General features: G+C 42.8%; 1 protein-coding gene across 1 annotated transcript; it reads left to right on the top strand.

Moving 5' to 3' along the window:
- Positions 1 to 11,330, top strand: LOC143270981 (antiviral innate immune response effector IFIT1-like). The gene is made up of 2 exons (XM_076562573.1): positions 1 to 162; positions 9,322 to 11,330. Exons 1-2 carry the CDS (start codon positions 158 to 160, stop codon positions 10,706 to 10,708), a joined length of 1,392 nt encoding a protein of 463 aa, XP_076418688.1. The 5' UTR covers positions 1 to 157; the 3' UTR covers positions 10,709 to 11,330.
- The last annotated feature ends 6,179 nt before the right edge of the window (positions 11,331 to 17,509 follow it).

A 17,509-nucleotide genomic window follows, 5' to 3' on the forward strand; every position in this document is an offset into this window, starting at 1 on the left:
TACTGTGACTATAAAAGCACACACAGACACCACAGCTCACAGAGCTGTCTCCCAGCCCTTCTCTGAGAGTCCACAAGACAGCAGAGTTAGAAGACAGGATTCTGAGGAGCCTGTCCTTGTGAGAACCCAGAGAACTGCTGCTACCTTCACAGCAACCATGGGGTAAGGATTTCCCTGCTCTGCAGTTCGAGTGAATCCAGGAGACAAACATTTGATAGTGGCCAGGTCTGACTGAGTCTGCTTCTGTTCCTTTGTTCTGCCTTCTCTTTCTACTACTGAAAAGGGAACATGGGTGCTAAGTGTCCTGAGTGTCCGGGGACTTTGTATAATGGATGTGCTGTTGGCAGGGGCAGGGATGGGTGACAGCAAGCTGGCTTTAGTTTTTAAGGCTGTCTCACACATGTAGTTGGAAACACCTGGGAGGATGTTAGCATGCTCATCTCACAGAGACAATTACCAAGGAGAACTTCAGGAATGGACAAGGTAACCATTTTACACACCACTCAAACTCTAAAAGAGAAGAGACTGCTTAGAGTGTCCTCCTTCCCATCCCCTGACCCCACTCCCTCATTGTCCTTGGGATGTACCCAGCAGACCCCAAAAGGACCTCTTGAGATGAAGTTCAAAGTTTCTGGGCCAGGTGGTTTTTTACCCATTCCCAGCTGGCTTAACCAATGGACAGCACACTTTTATTTCAACCACCCATGATTAAGAAACAAAAATACAGACATGCATGTCCTTCTGACAAGTGGTATTTAAGTTTCCCACCCTCCTGCAATAAACTCAATATACATGGTCACATATTTATTTCCAACTATGTGTACATATAACATATATACTCAATGCATATGCAATATATATACATACACACATACACACACACATACATATATATATTTATATTCAAGGATACTAGGTGCCCAGTGAAGTCTTATTTATGTAAATGGCCCCGGGTTTTTAGTTTTGAAATTGCTGTTCACATTGAAAGTACAAGTCAGTGGAGGTGTTTGCGCTGACTCTTTGCTACAGTGAGCATCTCTTGACTTGGAGGATTATTCTTCTGTCTTTATACACAGGACCATCTCTGGTACATGAATATGGAGGAGGCTGAGAGCTGTTAGGGAATGATAAAATAGAATACAGAGTTCACACTGGTAGAAAAATATGGAGCTGAAGTAAGTAGAGGGCAGAAGTCTGTAGGACCTGTCAGGTGACAGTCATGGTCATAGGGTCAGTGACCAAGCTCTGCCTGGGTCTACAGTTCCTATCATTCTAGCAGGTGCCTAGGGCTATGGTTTGCAAATGATTGCCTGCAGTGTGAGAAAGGCTGAAGAATTCTGACTGCACAGGGGATCCTGAGCATCTACATGGGCAGTGGGATCCTGGCTGCTCTCTGTCCAGGTTGCCCACACAAATGTTGTTGGCCCTGTACAGCTCAGCTTTCCTGCTTCAAGGAGTTATGCACAAGTGCATGTGCCTCCTCCTTGGGGCACAGGTCCTCAGCAGGATCCTTGTGAGCCTCCGAATTAGGCAGATCTTCCTGGACAGCTGGTGTTCAGATTTCAGGTGATTTTAGCTGCCCTGGCAATGCCTTTATTTCCCATAAGGTGTGGGCACAATCTCTAATCCACTGTGCACTGTTGTAGGCAGGGAAAGCAAAGAAAAGGAGGATTGAATCGAATGCTCCGGGTCATGATTAATCTTCCTACAGAAATCTCTCCATCATTTCTAAGTGCTCTGTAAAAGAAGGAATAACCACGCATTTGGTTATTTCGGAGAGAGACAGAGAGAAACAGGCAGAGACAGAGACTGAGAGGACAGAAACTTCTTATGCCTTTGTCTCTTTCTAGCCTGGCTCAACAAATGTTACTGGTAAAGATATGAGTTCAGGCACAATTGCTAAACCTTCCCTGGGGCACTTTTGAAATATGCAAGTATTTGTGTCCAACATCAATGAACTGGACCAGGACACATGATTAGCAACAGGAATAGAGACATTTCATTACAAAACAGCACTCTGGAAAATTAGGATTGAGAGCAGAGGGATAAGCCCCAAAAGCACTGGGCCATGAGACTCATGACCACTTACATGGCATGAACAAAGAGCCCTGTCTCTTCTCCAGGTTGGTACATCCAGGGCATTTTGAGCATCCTCTGCCCAATACTTGAAGCCTATGGAAGGAAGGGCCACAGGAGTTTCTCTTCAAACTGGCTTCCTTCTTGGTCATGCTGCTGCTCTGTCTGTGGTCCCCAATCTCAAGTCACTCTCCATAAGATCTGAAATGCCATAAGAAAGGAGGGGCTCAGCATCACAATTGCTCCCCTAGGTGCTTAAATGGTGCTGGACAAATGGCTGAGTGGGTCAAGGGCTTGCCAAACAAGCATGAGGATTGCAATCTCAGTGTTTGTGCTGAGAGAAGGGAGGAACCACTTGGCTTTCCTCTCTCAAAACACAAACAGGTGGAGACCATTGCCTGACTCTGTCCTCTGACCTTCATATGCCTGCCTTCATATGACATTAGCAACCTTCCCCCCAACACACACAATTTAAATGCCATGTGAAAAGGAGGTGTGTGCAGACAAGAAGCTTAGAAGAAATCCCTAGAAGAAATTATTTCCTGATCATGATGACTGTTTTGAAAATTTGGTTTTACTCCTCCTTAATTTTCTTTAAGGTGTCCTTCCACATGATTTTTAATTTTTGAGGTTAGAATCTAATTTACATTTCTCCCTACTCCTCCCTTTCCTTTCCTCTTTCAAACCCCTCACATATTACCCTCTCTGCTCTGCTTCAAATCCATGGCCTCCTTTTTCCATTAATTGTTATTGTATGCACATATATACACACATATGCGCGTGTGTCTGTTTGTACATACACATATATTCCTAAGTATGAGGTGTCCAGTGCTTATAATGTTTCACGTATGCATGCTATCAGGGTTGTACACCTGGTGCTGGACAACCAATGGCTGTGTTCTTCCCTGGGGAACACCACCTCCCTACCTCCCTACCAAACAATGAATTGGTTGTTCATTGTTCTTCTTGTATATTTGAGGCTTTGTGACTTTTTCTCCATGGTTCCTGCTCACAGATATCATCCTTGGTCAGCTCACATTTGATCACTCATATTGGTAAAGTTTTCAAAAGAGTTGGAGATGAATTCTGTCTCTGGTCTTTCATTAAGAAATGGCATTTAAAACTAATCAAAGGATTGTAAGATTCCCCAAATGGAAGGAACATCTATCCATCTGTCCCCTTAATAAGATATGTACTTCTCTAACCCAAAGCCCCTGTTTCAAAGTAGTTATCTCCAGTTTCTCACGTTGAAGGCTCCCCACTTTTGCTGAGAAATTGTCACTTTTTCTTTTTTTTTCTACCTCTCTTTTTCAGATGCCCATGAGAATGCCTTGACACACAGCTAATATCTTTTTCTGAAAATACTCTAACATCCAAAGAGACAGAGCTTTTGCCAGGCTTGAAACCGAGGAAATAATCTGCCCTGAGAGCATTTAAGGCTATGTATCCATTAGACAAATGACAGGGACAGGCTGCTCAAGCACACACCACAGAAAGAACACAGACCATAAACTCTAGGAAGACTGTAACACAGGGAGAAAAGTGGGGAATTCAAACCAGGGCTTAGTCTTGGTCTGAAGGACTCCAGGAAGTAGGCTCTGTTTTCAACCCTTAATGTGACATCAGTGCACTGACACTCTGGGCAGTCTCTCTCTGTGTCTCTCTCTGTCTCTCTGCTCTCTCTGTCTCTGTCCCCCTCCACTCTGCCCCCCACACTCTGATTCTCAGAATCCTTCCGCAGCTGATTGTAGGATTGTCTCTAACTCAGAAAGCACAGCTTTCTGTTTGTTTTGTGCCCAACTGCTGCTGCTAAACAGATACTAAGATTTAGACCTCGAGTGCTACATTTTCTTGTGGGTACTTTTTCCAACTTAAAATGGAACTACACTATCCTAGAGTTTTCCTCCTACTCTATTCTTACATCCAGTCATATAAAAGACTTAAAATCTGCCCAAAACAACCTGCTTTCCTCAGATGCTCAACTCAGAGATGCTAAATCACTAAGTCAAAATCATTTGGCTATACTCATGTCCAAACTGTTTCCCCTTCCTAATTAGCCTCGAGAATAGTACTTATACACCCATAAAGGTAGAGGAAAGTGATTAAAGTTAGCTGCAGACACAAGGGCAGGCTCTTCTGCTACAGGACTGGGAGGTTTTCCTACAAGAAGAGGAAGAGAAGCAGAGTTCTCCGAGTCCCTGGCACAGACAGGAAAGACTGCATGAAGGTGGAGTGGGAATGTGGCCCTCTGCAAGTCAGGAAGAAACCACTGCTCAGTGAGATGTTATACAGGCAGGCTATATGATCTGACATTTATAAATTGCTAAGTTACAGATAAACAGAGATGTCATGTTGTGCCAGGGTCTGGGTCCATAGGTGGTTCCTATGGCAGCCTAGGCAGAAGGGCTCAGTGTTGCTGGAGGGCTTCTCTCCAGGTTCCCCAAGCCCCACAGTCCCACAATCCATGTATAAAATAATCACTCAGACGCTTATATCACTTATAAACTGTATGGCCTTGGCAGGCTTCTTGCTAACTGTTCTTTTATCTTAAATTAACCCATTTGTATAAATCTATACCTTGCAACGTGGCTGGTGGCTTACCAGAGTCTTCACATGCTGCTGGTCCTGGTGGTGGCTGCAGTGTCTTTCCCTCCTTCTTCCTGTTTTCTCAATTCTCCTCTTTCTTTGTCCCGCCTATACTTCCTGCCTGGTCACTGGCCATCAGTGTTTTATTTATATAGAGTAATATCCATAGCACTTCCCCTTTTCTTTTTTTTTTTTTTTTAAAGGAAGGTTTTAACTTTAACATAGTAAAATTACATATAACAAAACAATTACCGAGCAAGAATGATAGTTACAATATTAAAGAAGATGTCCTATCTATCTTATATTTGTGAGTTTAAGGTTTTATATCTAACTTATCTTTTATCATAACTGAGGAAATTATAACTATCTAGTCGTTATCCACATCAAAGACCTGAAAAGGAACATAATGGTACCTGAGAAACGGTAGATGGATGCAAGCAACTTTCGGGAATCCTGCAAGAGTAGACCAAGACAGCTGGCAGCCTGGACAGTCACCTAATGTTTCTCAGCATTGTTGGTGCATTCAAATTGGCTACAAGCCTAGAGTATCTGACAGACCATCTTTAGAAGCAGGAATTGTGAAAGACCATCTTACCCTGTCTTGGCAGAGCACAGTGGTCGCTTTCCTTGTGTCCCGCTCGTCCAGGAAGGACAGCATTGCATTCGTACTGTCAGCCGTCAAGGCAAGGGCAGTTCTTTGCCCAGTAGGCCATTTTGTGCCAAGAAGACAAACTTCCAAATGGAAATGTCTTAGAAGCCCAACATTCTCTCGGGATCAAATTGGTGCAGCCAGGAGCAATTGTGTCTCATGTCAACAGAATTCTAAGTTGTTTAAATGCCATATTCTCTAGGTCTATGAAGTGTTTGAAGATTACCTATCTATCTGAAATATATCTATGTATACCTAGAAGACTTAACTAACATGGCTACAAATATAATTATCATAGATGACTAATTATTAATCTATTTTAAATTATCCATTACAATTTTAAATGAGTTAAACATAATACCTCACACAAGAATAGAAATATATATATATACAGTATAATAAAACTTTCTTCAAGTTTATATCAATAAACTAAAATTTATACCAATGTAAAACATTTTAAACAAGTTGTTCTTTAAAAGCAGGTTGATTAATCTATCCTTGTATCTTATCATCTCTATATCCTCCTATATATCTATATCATATCCCCTTTTCTTTTTTAGAAAGAGATCACATTTATAATCAACCTGTTTTAAATAAAAATATTGGTTTTTCTCTGTCCCACACCAGAGGGCTCTTTTGATTTGGGACACAAGAATCTCTTTACCATTTTTTTTTAAAGCAATATGTCTGGGTTTAGAGGGGGAGTGAGCCCATTCCACCTCTAAAGCCAGCTTGGTATATTTGGGAATTTGGGCGTAGCATCTCTTACTACTTCCTGCTGGAGGGGGGCACTGTATCTTATGGGGACGCAAAGAAAACTTTAGGCCTATGGGGTAGTCCGTGAGGCTGTATTGTGTGAACCAGTTGCCTTGAAACTGCTCTGGATGTTGGATCATCTGGGCCATGGTGTCATCAGAGACCTTTCAGGGGGTCTTGGCTGGTGAAACCTGATGTATCTTAATCTGGAACAAATCCATAGCATCTGGCTTTCTGTGGAAACAAAAGCACAACCTCTTTTCCAAAGCAACATATCCTTAAATCCAAATTTTGAAGTCAAGGTACCTTTAAAATGTACATTTTGGCATAACTCAACAGCTTTTGTAATCAAATGTTTTTCTTTAGTTACAAATATCAAAGAGAACATAATCCAGATTCTCTGTGTGGTAGCCATCTTTACGTGGCTTATTTTTTATATTACCTTAGCCTATTGCTTTAAACTGTAGCATTCTAAGACTGAAATGGCGCTGTGGCTGCTGGTTCTGCTCTTTTCAGCTTACCAACATGGCATTTTCCGCCAGTTCTGTGAGTCATCAAGTCTCAGAAATAGTGGGTCTACGATTTTATCAAAGCAGCATGTAGCCCAGAAAACTCTTTTTTTTTTTTAAATACTAGCAAAGACTAAATCTACCACACAGCGTAATGTGCCGCTGGCAGACGCTCATTTCCGCCATACTGCTGGTCAAAGGCACACGCCAGGAACCCGCCAGTGTTGAAACCTGTGTTTTGTGGCATCTAGCTGCCCGTATGAGACAAGAAGCAGGAACCTGGTTTTGGCTCTGTTTAGAATTGGTTATTAAATATTATCAGGTTTAAGGTGGAAACTCGAGCCGTTGGGCACCATTTGTTACTGGAGGGCGGCTTCTCTCCAGGTTCCCCAAGCCCCGCAGTCCCACAATCCATGTATAAAATAATCACTCAGACGCTTATATCACTTACAAACTGTATGGCCGTGGCAGGCTTCTTGCTAACTGTTCTTTTATCTTAAATTAACCCATTTTTATAAATCTATACCTTGCCACGTGGCTGGTGGCTTACCAGAGTCTTCACATGCTGCTGGTCCTGGTGGTGGCTGCAGTGTCTCTCCCTCCTTCTTCCTGTTTCCCCAGTTCTCCTCTCTCTTTGTCCTGCCTATACTTCCTGCCTGGTCACTGGCCATCAGTGTTTTATTTATATAGAGTAATATCCACAGCAGCTCAATCATGTGTTCAGTGTTTTATTTGCTGGGTCTTTTTGTTATCCCTATCCTCCATTGTTTGGATGTCCTTTCTCTCTTTCAGGGCTATTCATTCTAGCACCATAGTGCATTGATTAATTTATGTTATAGTTGTTGTGCCCAGATCTCGACCCCCCGTGAGACCACCAAAGATGAGCTTACCAGAATGCAAAAGAAAGGCTTTATTGGGAAGCAATACAGGCTTAGGCATGGACCCCATCAAGACTTTCAACACAGTGGAGGCTGGAGAGCTGCCCACCCCTCTGCAAGCTCAGTTTTTAAAGGTTAAGATTCAAAGCTGCTTGCTTTGGGGAACCTACCCAGAACCTGAGTGATTACACGTAACGTCTTGTTCTCCAAAGTAACAGAAAAGTAGGAAATTCTTATGGAGTTTATGCTATATCCATGGATTTTATATTGATAGCCTCACTAATCTCCCGAAAGATGAGAAATGGGAAATACTAATTTCATTCCCATTTCAGAGATGGGTATAGTGTGATAGTGAGGCATGAAGTGATAGACACTTGCAAGTGCTACCACTTTCTGCAGAGACAAGAAAATGCATTGAGGTTGTATAGGCATCTTTAAAATGCGCGGATTCCTTGTAACTGTTGGAGAGGAGTTTAAATGGAGGCTTTTCTACCACCTCCCTTTTCTCAAATTGTTATGCCCAGGTCTCGGGGACACCCAAAAGACCATCATGTAGACCGAATCAGGCAAGTAAAAGCAAAGAGCCTTTATTATCTTCAAGCTGTGAGCTTGATCTTTCTGTCTGTCTGATGCATCAGTGAGAGCAGAGAGCCCAGGGCCCAGGCAGAGGTTGGTGTGAGGGGATTTCAAGGTTCAGGACCCTGATGGGCTGATATTTGTCTGGGTTATAGGGGATGTTTGGAATGTCAGGTATTTTCTCTTAGATGCAGACCCTACTGGGTGGCTTCAGCTCATGGTTCTTCCATTCGTCCAGGTGTTTTCTGCCAGAATCTGTGTCAGGGCCTCGAAGCCTGTCATGGCAGCTTGGTAGTCAAGCTGTTTTGTGACCCTCACAAAATACCCAGCAGCTGCTTCCCAAATTAGTACACAGAGGCTTATATTAATTATAAATGCTTGGCTGAGAGACCAGGCTTATTACAAATTAGCTTTTATATTTAAATTAACCCATTTCTTTTTAATCATTTCATTGCCAGAGGCCCATGGCTTACCATTCCTTTAGCATTTTGGTTCTTGGGCAGCTGGCTCACAGATCTCCTGACCCTGCCCTCTTTTTCTCCTTATTTTGGTTTTTCTGCCTAACTTTGCCTGCCTTGCCATAGGACAAAACTGCTTTATTATATGCCCATGAGAGCAGCACACATACACAGTACACAGAAGGATTATCTAAGACCAGAAAAGATTTATATTGAGTCTCTCTATGGAAGTCCTCACCTGAATCACCCAAAGATGAAAGGCCCAGAGAAGAGTCATCTCCCCAGTGTCCCAAGGCAGAGAGCATGTTCTTTGTTCTGAATCAGTCTATTGGAGAACATCATACCAGTGATGTTATCTGTGTCAGAGATGAGAGGGGCAGACCCTGCTATGACTTTTCTTTAACAGTTAGTGTTGTGCCAATGGACAAGTTTTATTTATGTCAGCTCAGGTGGCATGTACTTCTATGCACAGTCCTTGAAGACATAAGAAAAGGGGGAATAGAATTTTAGAGTTCTAAACCTCATATAAGGACACTGACATGTATGTTTATGTGCTTGTATCTGTGTGGCAATGTTCAGTCTTAACTGAAAGGATTAGCTTACAACCCAAGATTGTAAATACAAGTACAAAGAGTCTCTGGCAGGTCCAATAAATGGAGTTGAGGAGTTGATGTAAAAAAAAAAAAAAAAAAAAAACAGTCAAGAAATTGTAAAGGAACAAGATGTCAGACGTGAAAGAAATAAGCAAGAATGTTGTAAAAGTGCTTTGAATGGAGTCAACGTCACTGTCTGGCCATTTCTCACTTAACAAATCACCTGCTTCCTTCACACAGAGAGAATGCTGGCAGTAATCAGGTCAAGGAGAATCTGATTGACCTGAGATGTCACTTTACATGGGAGCTGCTGTTGGAAGACTTTGACATACCTGATTTGGAATTGAGAATCTCTGAGGAGCTTGAGTTCCTAGACAGCAAGGATACAGTGGGAATGCTCAACCTCAGGGCCTATGTGAGACACCTGAAAGGCCAGCATGAGGAAGCCCTTCAGAGCTTGAAAGAAGCAGAAGCCTTGATCCAGGGACAGCAGTTGGGCCAGAGAAGCCTGGTGACCTGGAGCAACTGTGCCTGGGTGCATTATTACATGGGCAGCCTGGCAGAAGCCCAGACCTACCTGAACAAGGTGGAGAACACTTGCAAGGAATTGGGCAGTCCGTTTCGCTATAGTATAGAGTGGGCTGAGATGGACTGTGAACAAGGCTGGGCCTTGCTGAAGTGTGGAGGACAGAATTATAAACGAGCCATGGCCTGCTTTGCAAAGGCTCTGGAAGTGGAGCCTGAAAACCCTGAATACAACACTGGTTATGCTATTGTAGCCTATCGCCAAGACTGTGGTGACAATAATATCTCTCTAGAACCCCTAAGGAAGGCTGTCAGGTTGAATCCAGAAGATCCATATATCAAAGTTCTTCTTGCGTTGAAACTTCAGGATGTAGGAGAAGCAGCTGAAGCAGAAACACACATTGAAGAAGCCCTCAGTAGCACTTCCTGCCAACAATATGTCTTTCGCTATACAGCCAAGTATTACCGAAGGAAAGGCTGCCTAGACAAGGCTCTCAATCTGCTACTCAAGGCCTTGAAGGCATCACCTGCCTCTGGCTACCTGCATTACCAACTGGGGCTCTGCTACAAGCAACAGGTGATCCAACTGAAGAAATGCAGTAATGACCAGGCGAGAAGGCAGGGCAATGTGCAGAAATTGGCACAACAGGCCATTTGTGAATTTCAAGAGGCTGTGAAACTCAGGCCCAGAAATGAGATGGCTTATGTTTGCATGGCAGAAATGCAGGCAGAAATTGGCCAATATGAAGAAGCAGAGGGAAATTTCCAGAAGGTGCTAAACATGAAGAATCTTGAGTGTCACATAGAGCAGGATATTCATTTCCGCTATGGCCGTTTCCAACAATTTCATCAGAAATCAGAAGACAGGGCAATCACCCACTACTTAAAAGGTTTGAAAATAGAAGAAAAGACCTTTGTCTGGAGGAAACTACTCACAGCTTTGGAGAAAGTGGCCACAAAACGTATTCACCAGAATGTTCAACTGATGGAGAGCACAAGCTTGCTTGGGTTAGTCCACAAACTGAACGGGGACAAGGAAGAGGCCCTGAAGTGCTATGAGAGGGCTCTGAGGCTCACTGGGGGATTGAACCCTGAGTTCTGAATGCAGCTCACATCTGTGAAGTAAATGTACTCATTACTGAGTGTTCCCGGCCTCCTTCCCGGTTTCTTTCTTCAACTGCATGGCTTACTGGAATGCGAAGTAGCTCAGTGCATGTGCTGTTGCCACCATTTCTCACCCCTCATTGTCCTGTCCAGAAGGAACTTGCACCACACTGCATCTTCTCACTTACTGACCAGGACTGACCCCTGCTGATCTGCAATCCCTTGAGCTGTGGGATCCTAGGACATCTTTTTTTTAATGTCTGTGTCTTGGGAATGAAAGTCATCCATCCTCTGCCTGTCAGTGTCCTGGACAAAGAGGTCTTTTCCAAGGAAGCTCTTACTTTACGTCAGCAGATACTCTTAGTACAGTGCAGTGTTGGAGAAAACCAAGTGAGCAAAGGGGAGAGTTTGAAGATAAGAGGTCTCCCCTTACTGCAGAATCATTCATGGCTAATAAGAGGCTTAAGTTTGGAAAAAGCCAAGCAGAAGAAACTTGCCTGGACCTTACAGACAGAAGATGATATGAGGAGATTTATGCACTTTTTCTGTTCTATTGATATTGTGTTATATGTGATGCTTTTCCCTCAACTAAAATATATTCAGTAAAGTTCCTTGAATCACAATGTCTTCCAGTGTAATTTGTTGATAGAATGGAAAGGATATCCTTTCATTGTCCTCAAGAAGGCTTGGGAAAGCAGGATCAACTAACAGAAGTCTATGGGCAGGCAGGAAAGAAAAGTCTGCATATAAACCCTGCAAGAGGTTTGTGAAAGTATGAAGGCTATATTTCATCCTCCACATCATGGTATAGTAAGGGTGACTGATGCTGCCATGCTATCTGACAGCTGTTGTTTATCATTGTGAATTATATTGCTCAGGATGGCTTTAGGGTTCTTTACCTGACACCTGGGAACACACAGCTGATATTTTTAATACATGTTTCTATTTTTGATAAGCCAAAACATGTTTATTATATTCAAGCAAAGTTAAAGTGTAGTGAAAACTCTCAGGAATCATAGTACTACTCCCTAATAGTCTCAGTCAATGCAGAAGAAGAGTAACTGATTGGAAAGTTAAGCACATGGGTGAGAGAAAGATAGGGAGACAGCAAGAAGGCATGCAGTTTGATTCATGAGCCAAGGTCTGGGAACTTGGCAGACTCTCCTCTTCCATGAGAGCATTTTCACACTTGCCCAAGGTAAGACATCTTTACAAGGTTTTTCAAGGGATGATATGTGGGTCAGACACTGGATGTTTCAGACACCTGGGTGTCCTGTTGTCATTAAGTTTGTCCTCTTCACTTACCTCCATGAGAGTTGTAGTCTGGAGGGTCTAAACTAGAGAACATAAATGGTTAAAATTCTCCCCTTGATTAAAGTACCCTGTGGTTCCTAGGTCCTGAGCTCAGCAAGCCCAGCATGCACCCATGTGGTCTGTGTCTGCTGACCCACACTGCCCATGCTCAGGAGCACTTCCCCATCCTCTGCATCTCCTCTCTCCTTGTTCCTGCTGTTTAGCTGTCCTGCAGCTCTTTGGGGTTTTCTTTGCTCTTCCTTATCCCCTCTGAGTATAGTCTCCTTTTGTTATCCTAGTCTTCCCATTCACACAACTGCATGGATGAAACTACAGCTAGTTGAGGTGTGGCCTCCACAGCTGTGCAAGGAATAAGCATGGGTGACACGAGAGAGAGAGAGAGAGAGAGAGAGAGAGAGAGAGAGAGAGAGAGAGAGAGAGAGAGAGAAGAGCCCACAATAATTACATGTTACAAATAAAGTTAAGGAAAATCACTGTGCATTTATGTTTTGAGCATCAAGCTACAACTAATAAGGTCCGTATTATTAATTAAATGTAGATTGTGTGTGCTTAGTTACCACGACTGTTCCAAATGTTCTATGGTGAACTGTAGGTCAAATGTAGGACAAATGTCTACAAACCTGACTTTCTGTGGACTAACACTGAAAACTCCATAGCAAAGATGGAGAAGCAGGTAGTAAATATGGATCAGTGGCCTATTTTATGTCCATGCTTGGTATGGCCTTAGTAGGAAATCATCCTGGGATCACCCACAGTCACTGCCATGCTTTCTTTCAACTATAATTTCCCCAAGTGGCACAGCAATGTCTCCAGTGCATGCTAATGTGACAGAAGGACCAGAACACTGATATCAAGCTGGGGGTGGAGTGGACAGTGACCTCCAGCTACTGGATTTGTTCCTAAAGTGATAGGCTACCAGGTCACTAAGACCTACTCCGTGTAGGTTTAAGATAACAGATTTTAAAAGAACAGTGATGGCTTTGAACAAGTCATAGGTATTTTGTATGGAACACTTTTTCTAATGCTACATATTTATACCATGTCAGGAGACATGTGTTAATATCTGTCTGCACCCTCCTGTGAATAGAGCACACATAATCGCATTCTTTTCCCATGTTTTCTTGTGCATTAGGAAGACACTGGCTATCTTCTTCTCTAGAGAGTCAGCAAGAATAATAGGTACAATGTAAAAAGGATACTGTACCTGGGGCCCCTCACCATACCCATGAAAAATGGCCTGGACCCTCAGCTGAGTCTCAGATCAAAAGCCAAGCAATTTCAACTTGATAGGGATGCCTAGGAACCTTTGGTCCCTGGTTCAAACCGAGGTATAATTCATAATCACCTGAGAATCCTGATTTGCTTGTTTGATTGATTGATTGATTTTTCTCAGACAGTATTTCTTTGTGAAGCAGTCCTGGCTGTCCTGCAACTCACTCTGTAGAGCAGGCTGGCCTCAAACTCACAGAGATCTGCCTGCCTCTGCCTCTTAAGTTCTGTGTTCAAAGGCATGTGCCACCACCACCTGGCTTGATTGATTGTTTTAAAACTGATTTTAAATCTCATTCTGGGGTGTGTTCATTTGGGCTATCCAAGAGCCTGAGCACAATTCATTTAGATGTTCTCTAATGATTCTAACATGCAGTGAGTATTTTTAAATCTGCCAGCCCATTCCAATCACTCACTAATGAGCCAGGAATATTGCAGCTAGCAGAGGTGACATGGCCTTTCACAAAAGTTCAGTCTCATGCAGTTGCTTTGGGTAACTGGAATGGGTGTGATGGCCTATGCTAACACATCATTTCCTGAAGGTTTCTTTATTTTCCCATTCCCATTTTTCTCTTCTTTGTGCTTTCTACAAACATAAACAACATACACTCCTACACACACACACACACACACACACACACACACACACACGTAATCAAAAATACATGGTTGTAGGCAGATGCACCACATACAGTTAGCTATTTGTTTCTTCTCTTCCTAAAACTCTTTGGCCAGCATCATAAATGGTTCGGTTTATTACAGAGACAAGGGGGAAGAGGTGAAATACCAGCCTGTTCTTGAACCGCACAGCAGTGTCACCAATGTCACATTAGAGGAATAGGGGAAGAATCCCTTTTGGTCCTCTGCTTGCCATGGACTGTAATGATTTGAAAAATGAAATAGTCCAATATATTTCCATGGAAGTATTGTGCTCAAACATGATGGGCTTTCACATGCATGTACACAGAGCATTGTCTTTTACTCCAATCATGAGTCAATGATGTTTTAGAAGCTGACCTAGTTACTAGGAATGTTTCCCAACATGCAGCATTCTACCCACTGTGGCATAATTCTGTGGAGTTGAAATGATAACAAGGATAATTAGTAGTAGAGTGTGAGCAGACAACATTCACTCTATGATGTTAAGGATTGAAAAATGAAAACCTTCCTGTTCTTCTCTGTTTCACCTTTTTGAACATACATCACAGAACTGTTAAAGGAAGAATCATTTTGGTACACTTATGGGCTCTGTCCAGTGGATCAAAGATCATTTCCTCAAAATGGAATCTAGAGTGCCTTATAAAATGGAGTCTCCTTTAGCAAATGGACAGCCTGAAAAACCTACAACATGGAGTAGCTTATAGGAAATAGAACATGTCCTGAACTCAACATGCTTCTGAGAAGCTGCCTGTAAGGCAGAGGCTGGAGTACCTTGTAAATGTAACCAACCATCTTAATTAAATAAGAAACACAGAACCAATGCAAAGAAGAAAGACAAGAGATCAGAACTAAGAGCCTTACCGCCTGCTGCAGCTAGCCTCTTAAGCCAAGAGTCCTCTCCGAAAGGGGCCTACTTCCTGTGTGTTTGTCTTTATATAGTCTTTCTATTCTGCCTTCTCATTGGTTGTAAACCCAAACACATGACTGCCTCTTCATCACTACCTGTACGTACAGCCCTCCAGGTCTTCTATGGTATTGAGATTAAAGGCGTGTGTCTCCAATGCTGGCTGTATCCTTGACTACACAGAGATCTACCAACCTCTTTTACCAAGTGCTGGGATTAAAGGTGTGCACCACGAACCCCCAGCACTGCTATGGCTTGCTATTAGCTCTGGCCCGCAAGCAACTTTATTTATTAACATACAAATAAAATCACATTTCAGTACAAATGAAAGACCACCATAGTAACTCCCATGTACTTGAAGGTCAGTTCAAGGAGCTCTATGTGGGGCAGTTACAGGGCTGGTTCAAAGGAGCTGTATGTAGACTCTCTGGATTTCGCTCAGTTGTCCTGTAACTGGATGAGCAGACAGTTGTCACAGTCAGTTTCACACTCAGCTAAGGCTCTAAGAGAGACAAACTCAATGTACAGAGAAGCCAATTTTGAGTAAAGACTTATTCACCTTGGTCCTTTCAATCCCATGCTTTTAATATGTATTGTTCCCGTGCATTTGTGAGGTATGTGACAGGCTTGTGAATATTTGTGATTGGGGGGAGTACCAATGTGTATCATTGACTGTGAGAGACCAGTATTGTGGGGATTTAACAAGGCAACTCCATGTAGTTAAAAGGAGGGTTATTTGGGGGAATCTTACAGCCAGTGAAAGGGTTGGTTACAGGATGTGGGAGAGATGAGGTATAGCCCAATAGGGTTCTTTTGAGAACTCTGACTTCCAAAATCCAGGATCATGAGGAACTAAAAGGGTAAGTCTATATGAATCTTCAGTCTTAAGGGCTCCCATCTCAGCTCTACTCAGGGACAGGTCATAGGTAGGAGTTGTAGTTACCTAGAAGCCTCACTAGGGGTAGTGCTTCTAGGTCAAAGCTGGAACACCTACTCACTAAAGACTAGCTTCCCCAATCCTCTCAGCATAATAAAAGGCATGCCTCTTCCAGGCTTTGGTGGCATTAGCCTTAAATCCCAGCACTGGGAGGCAGAGGCAGGCAGATCTTTGTGAGTTCAAGGCCAGCCTGGTCTACAGCGTGAGATCCAGGAAAAATGCAAAGCTACACAGACAAACCCTGTCTCAAAAAACACAAACAAAAGGAATGCCTCACTGTAGTGATGGATAGAAAACTTTTTTTAAAATCTGAGGGTAAATAGGAATAAATTTTAATATATCTATGACTGGTGAAATAAGGAAACACACATGCCTTCTGATGATATCTTTCTCTTTTACTTCATCTTAAGAAATGGTCTCTGACTCTTTCTGTCTCCACACTGCTACATATCTCCACAATACTGCACACAGCCACATGTCTTTACATACATACATATTTCACATGGCTACTCATCTCTCTTTTCACACATTTCTCTTCTACATCTCTTTTCTACACAGCTTCATCTTCCTTGTCTCCACAAGTTACAAATCTCCACACAGCCACAGCTGAACATCTCATTTACACAGCTCTCTCCCCAGACAGCCCTTTACACAGTTCCTAGGCACAGCTCCTCTACATAGCAGCAGCTCCTTCACACAGCTCTCTCTCTCACACTCACTCTAACACAGACTTCTGACAGATTATTCACTCACTCTTTCTCCCATTCAGTGTCTCACACTTTTCTCATGAATGTTCATCACTCTCACTCAGCACACACACACACACACACACACACACACACACACACACACACACACACACACTTCACTCACATTCTGCAGCAGCTGTCAAATAGCTCTACGTGGCCATCTTTCACTACATCGCTGCTGCCTCTCCACAACCAAATTCTGGACAAGTATTAGTTACATTTTCAGGGCCCCACCCTTTCTCACAGCACAGATAAGTCACATAGCTTCTCTTAGGATAGTAATGTCACATTGACCCATAAACGCAGCTCTAAGTTGATGAGGGGTCTCAGATATTAAACCATTGGCTACAGCGTGTGTGATCAGGGTACCGACTATGTATTGATATAAACATCATGGCCTTGATGTAGCAATAATCGACACTGGGAATTAGTCTTTGTGTATTCTCCATAGGGGCAGCTTAGTCTATTTTGGACTTCTTCTAAGGTCTTGCACCATGAGTTAAAAACTGTCATGGATACAGAGCATTGTTACTTTCCTGTGTCAATAGAGAAAAATACTCTGGTAATATTTCAGTTCATTAGAGGTATACAGCTTAAACAGGTCCACAGCTAAATGTGTGTGCAGAAATGTAAAACACACTACCAAAGCACCATGGGAAGCACCCCACAGCTGTTCTTATTAGGGATGCATACCCGTGGAATCTGTGAAAGTTACAAACAGAAAGGAACTGGTTTCAACTGCCAGTGAACCCACGGCTTTGCCTGGTAAGACTCCCCATTAGGGACAAACACATCTGGTGGGTCGACTGGTCAAACACTAGTTGTCACCTGTCATATACTGCCACGTCACTCAGCTAATATGTCATGACATATTGTGAAGGTCACAGTACAACCCTCTAAATTTTATTCTCTGTACACCAAGGATTCTGGTGACTGATCCTAAGGAGGACTTTATAAAAAGCATTT

This window comes from Peromyscus maniculatus, chromosome 1 (assembly GCF_049852395.1).
Source record: "Peromyscus maniculatus bairdii isolate BWxNUB_F1_BW_parent chromosome 1, HU_Pman_BW_mat_3.1, whole genome shotgun sequence".
Taxonomy (NCBI): domain Eukaryota; kingdom Metazoa; phylum Chordata; class Mammalia; order Rodentia; family Cricetidae; genus Peromyscus; species Peromyscus maniculatus.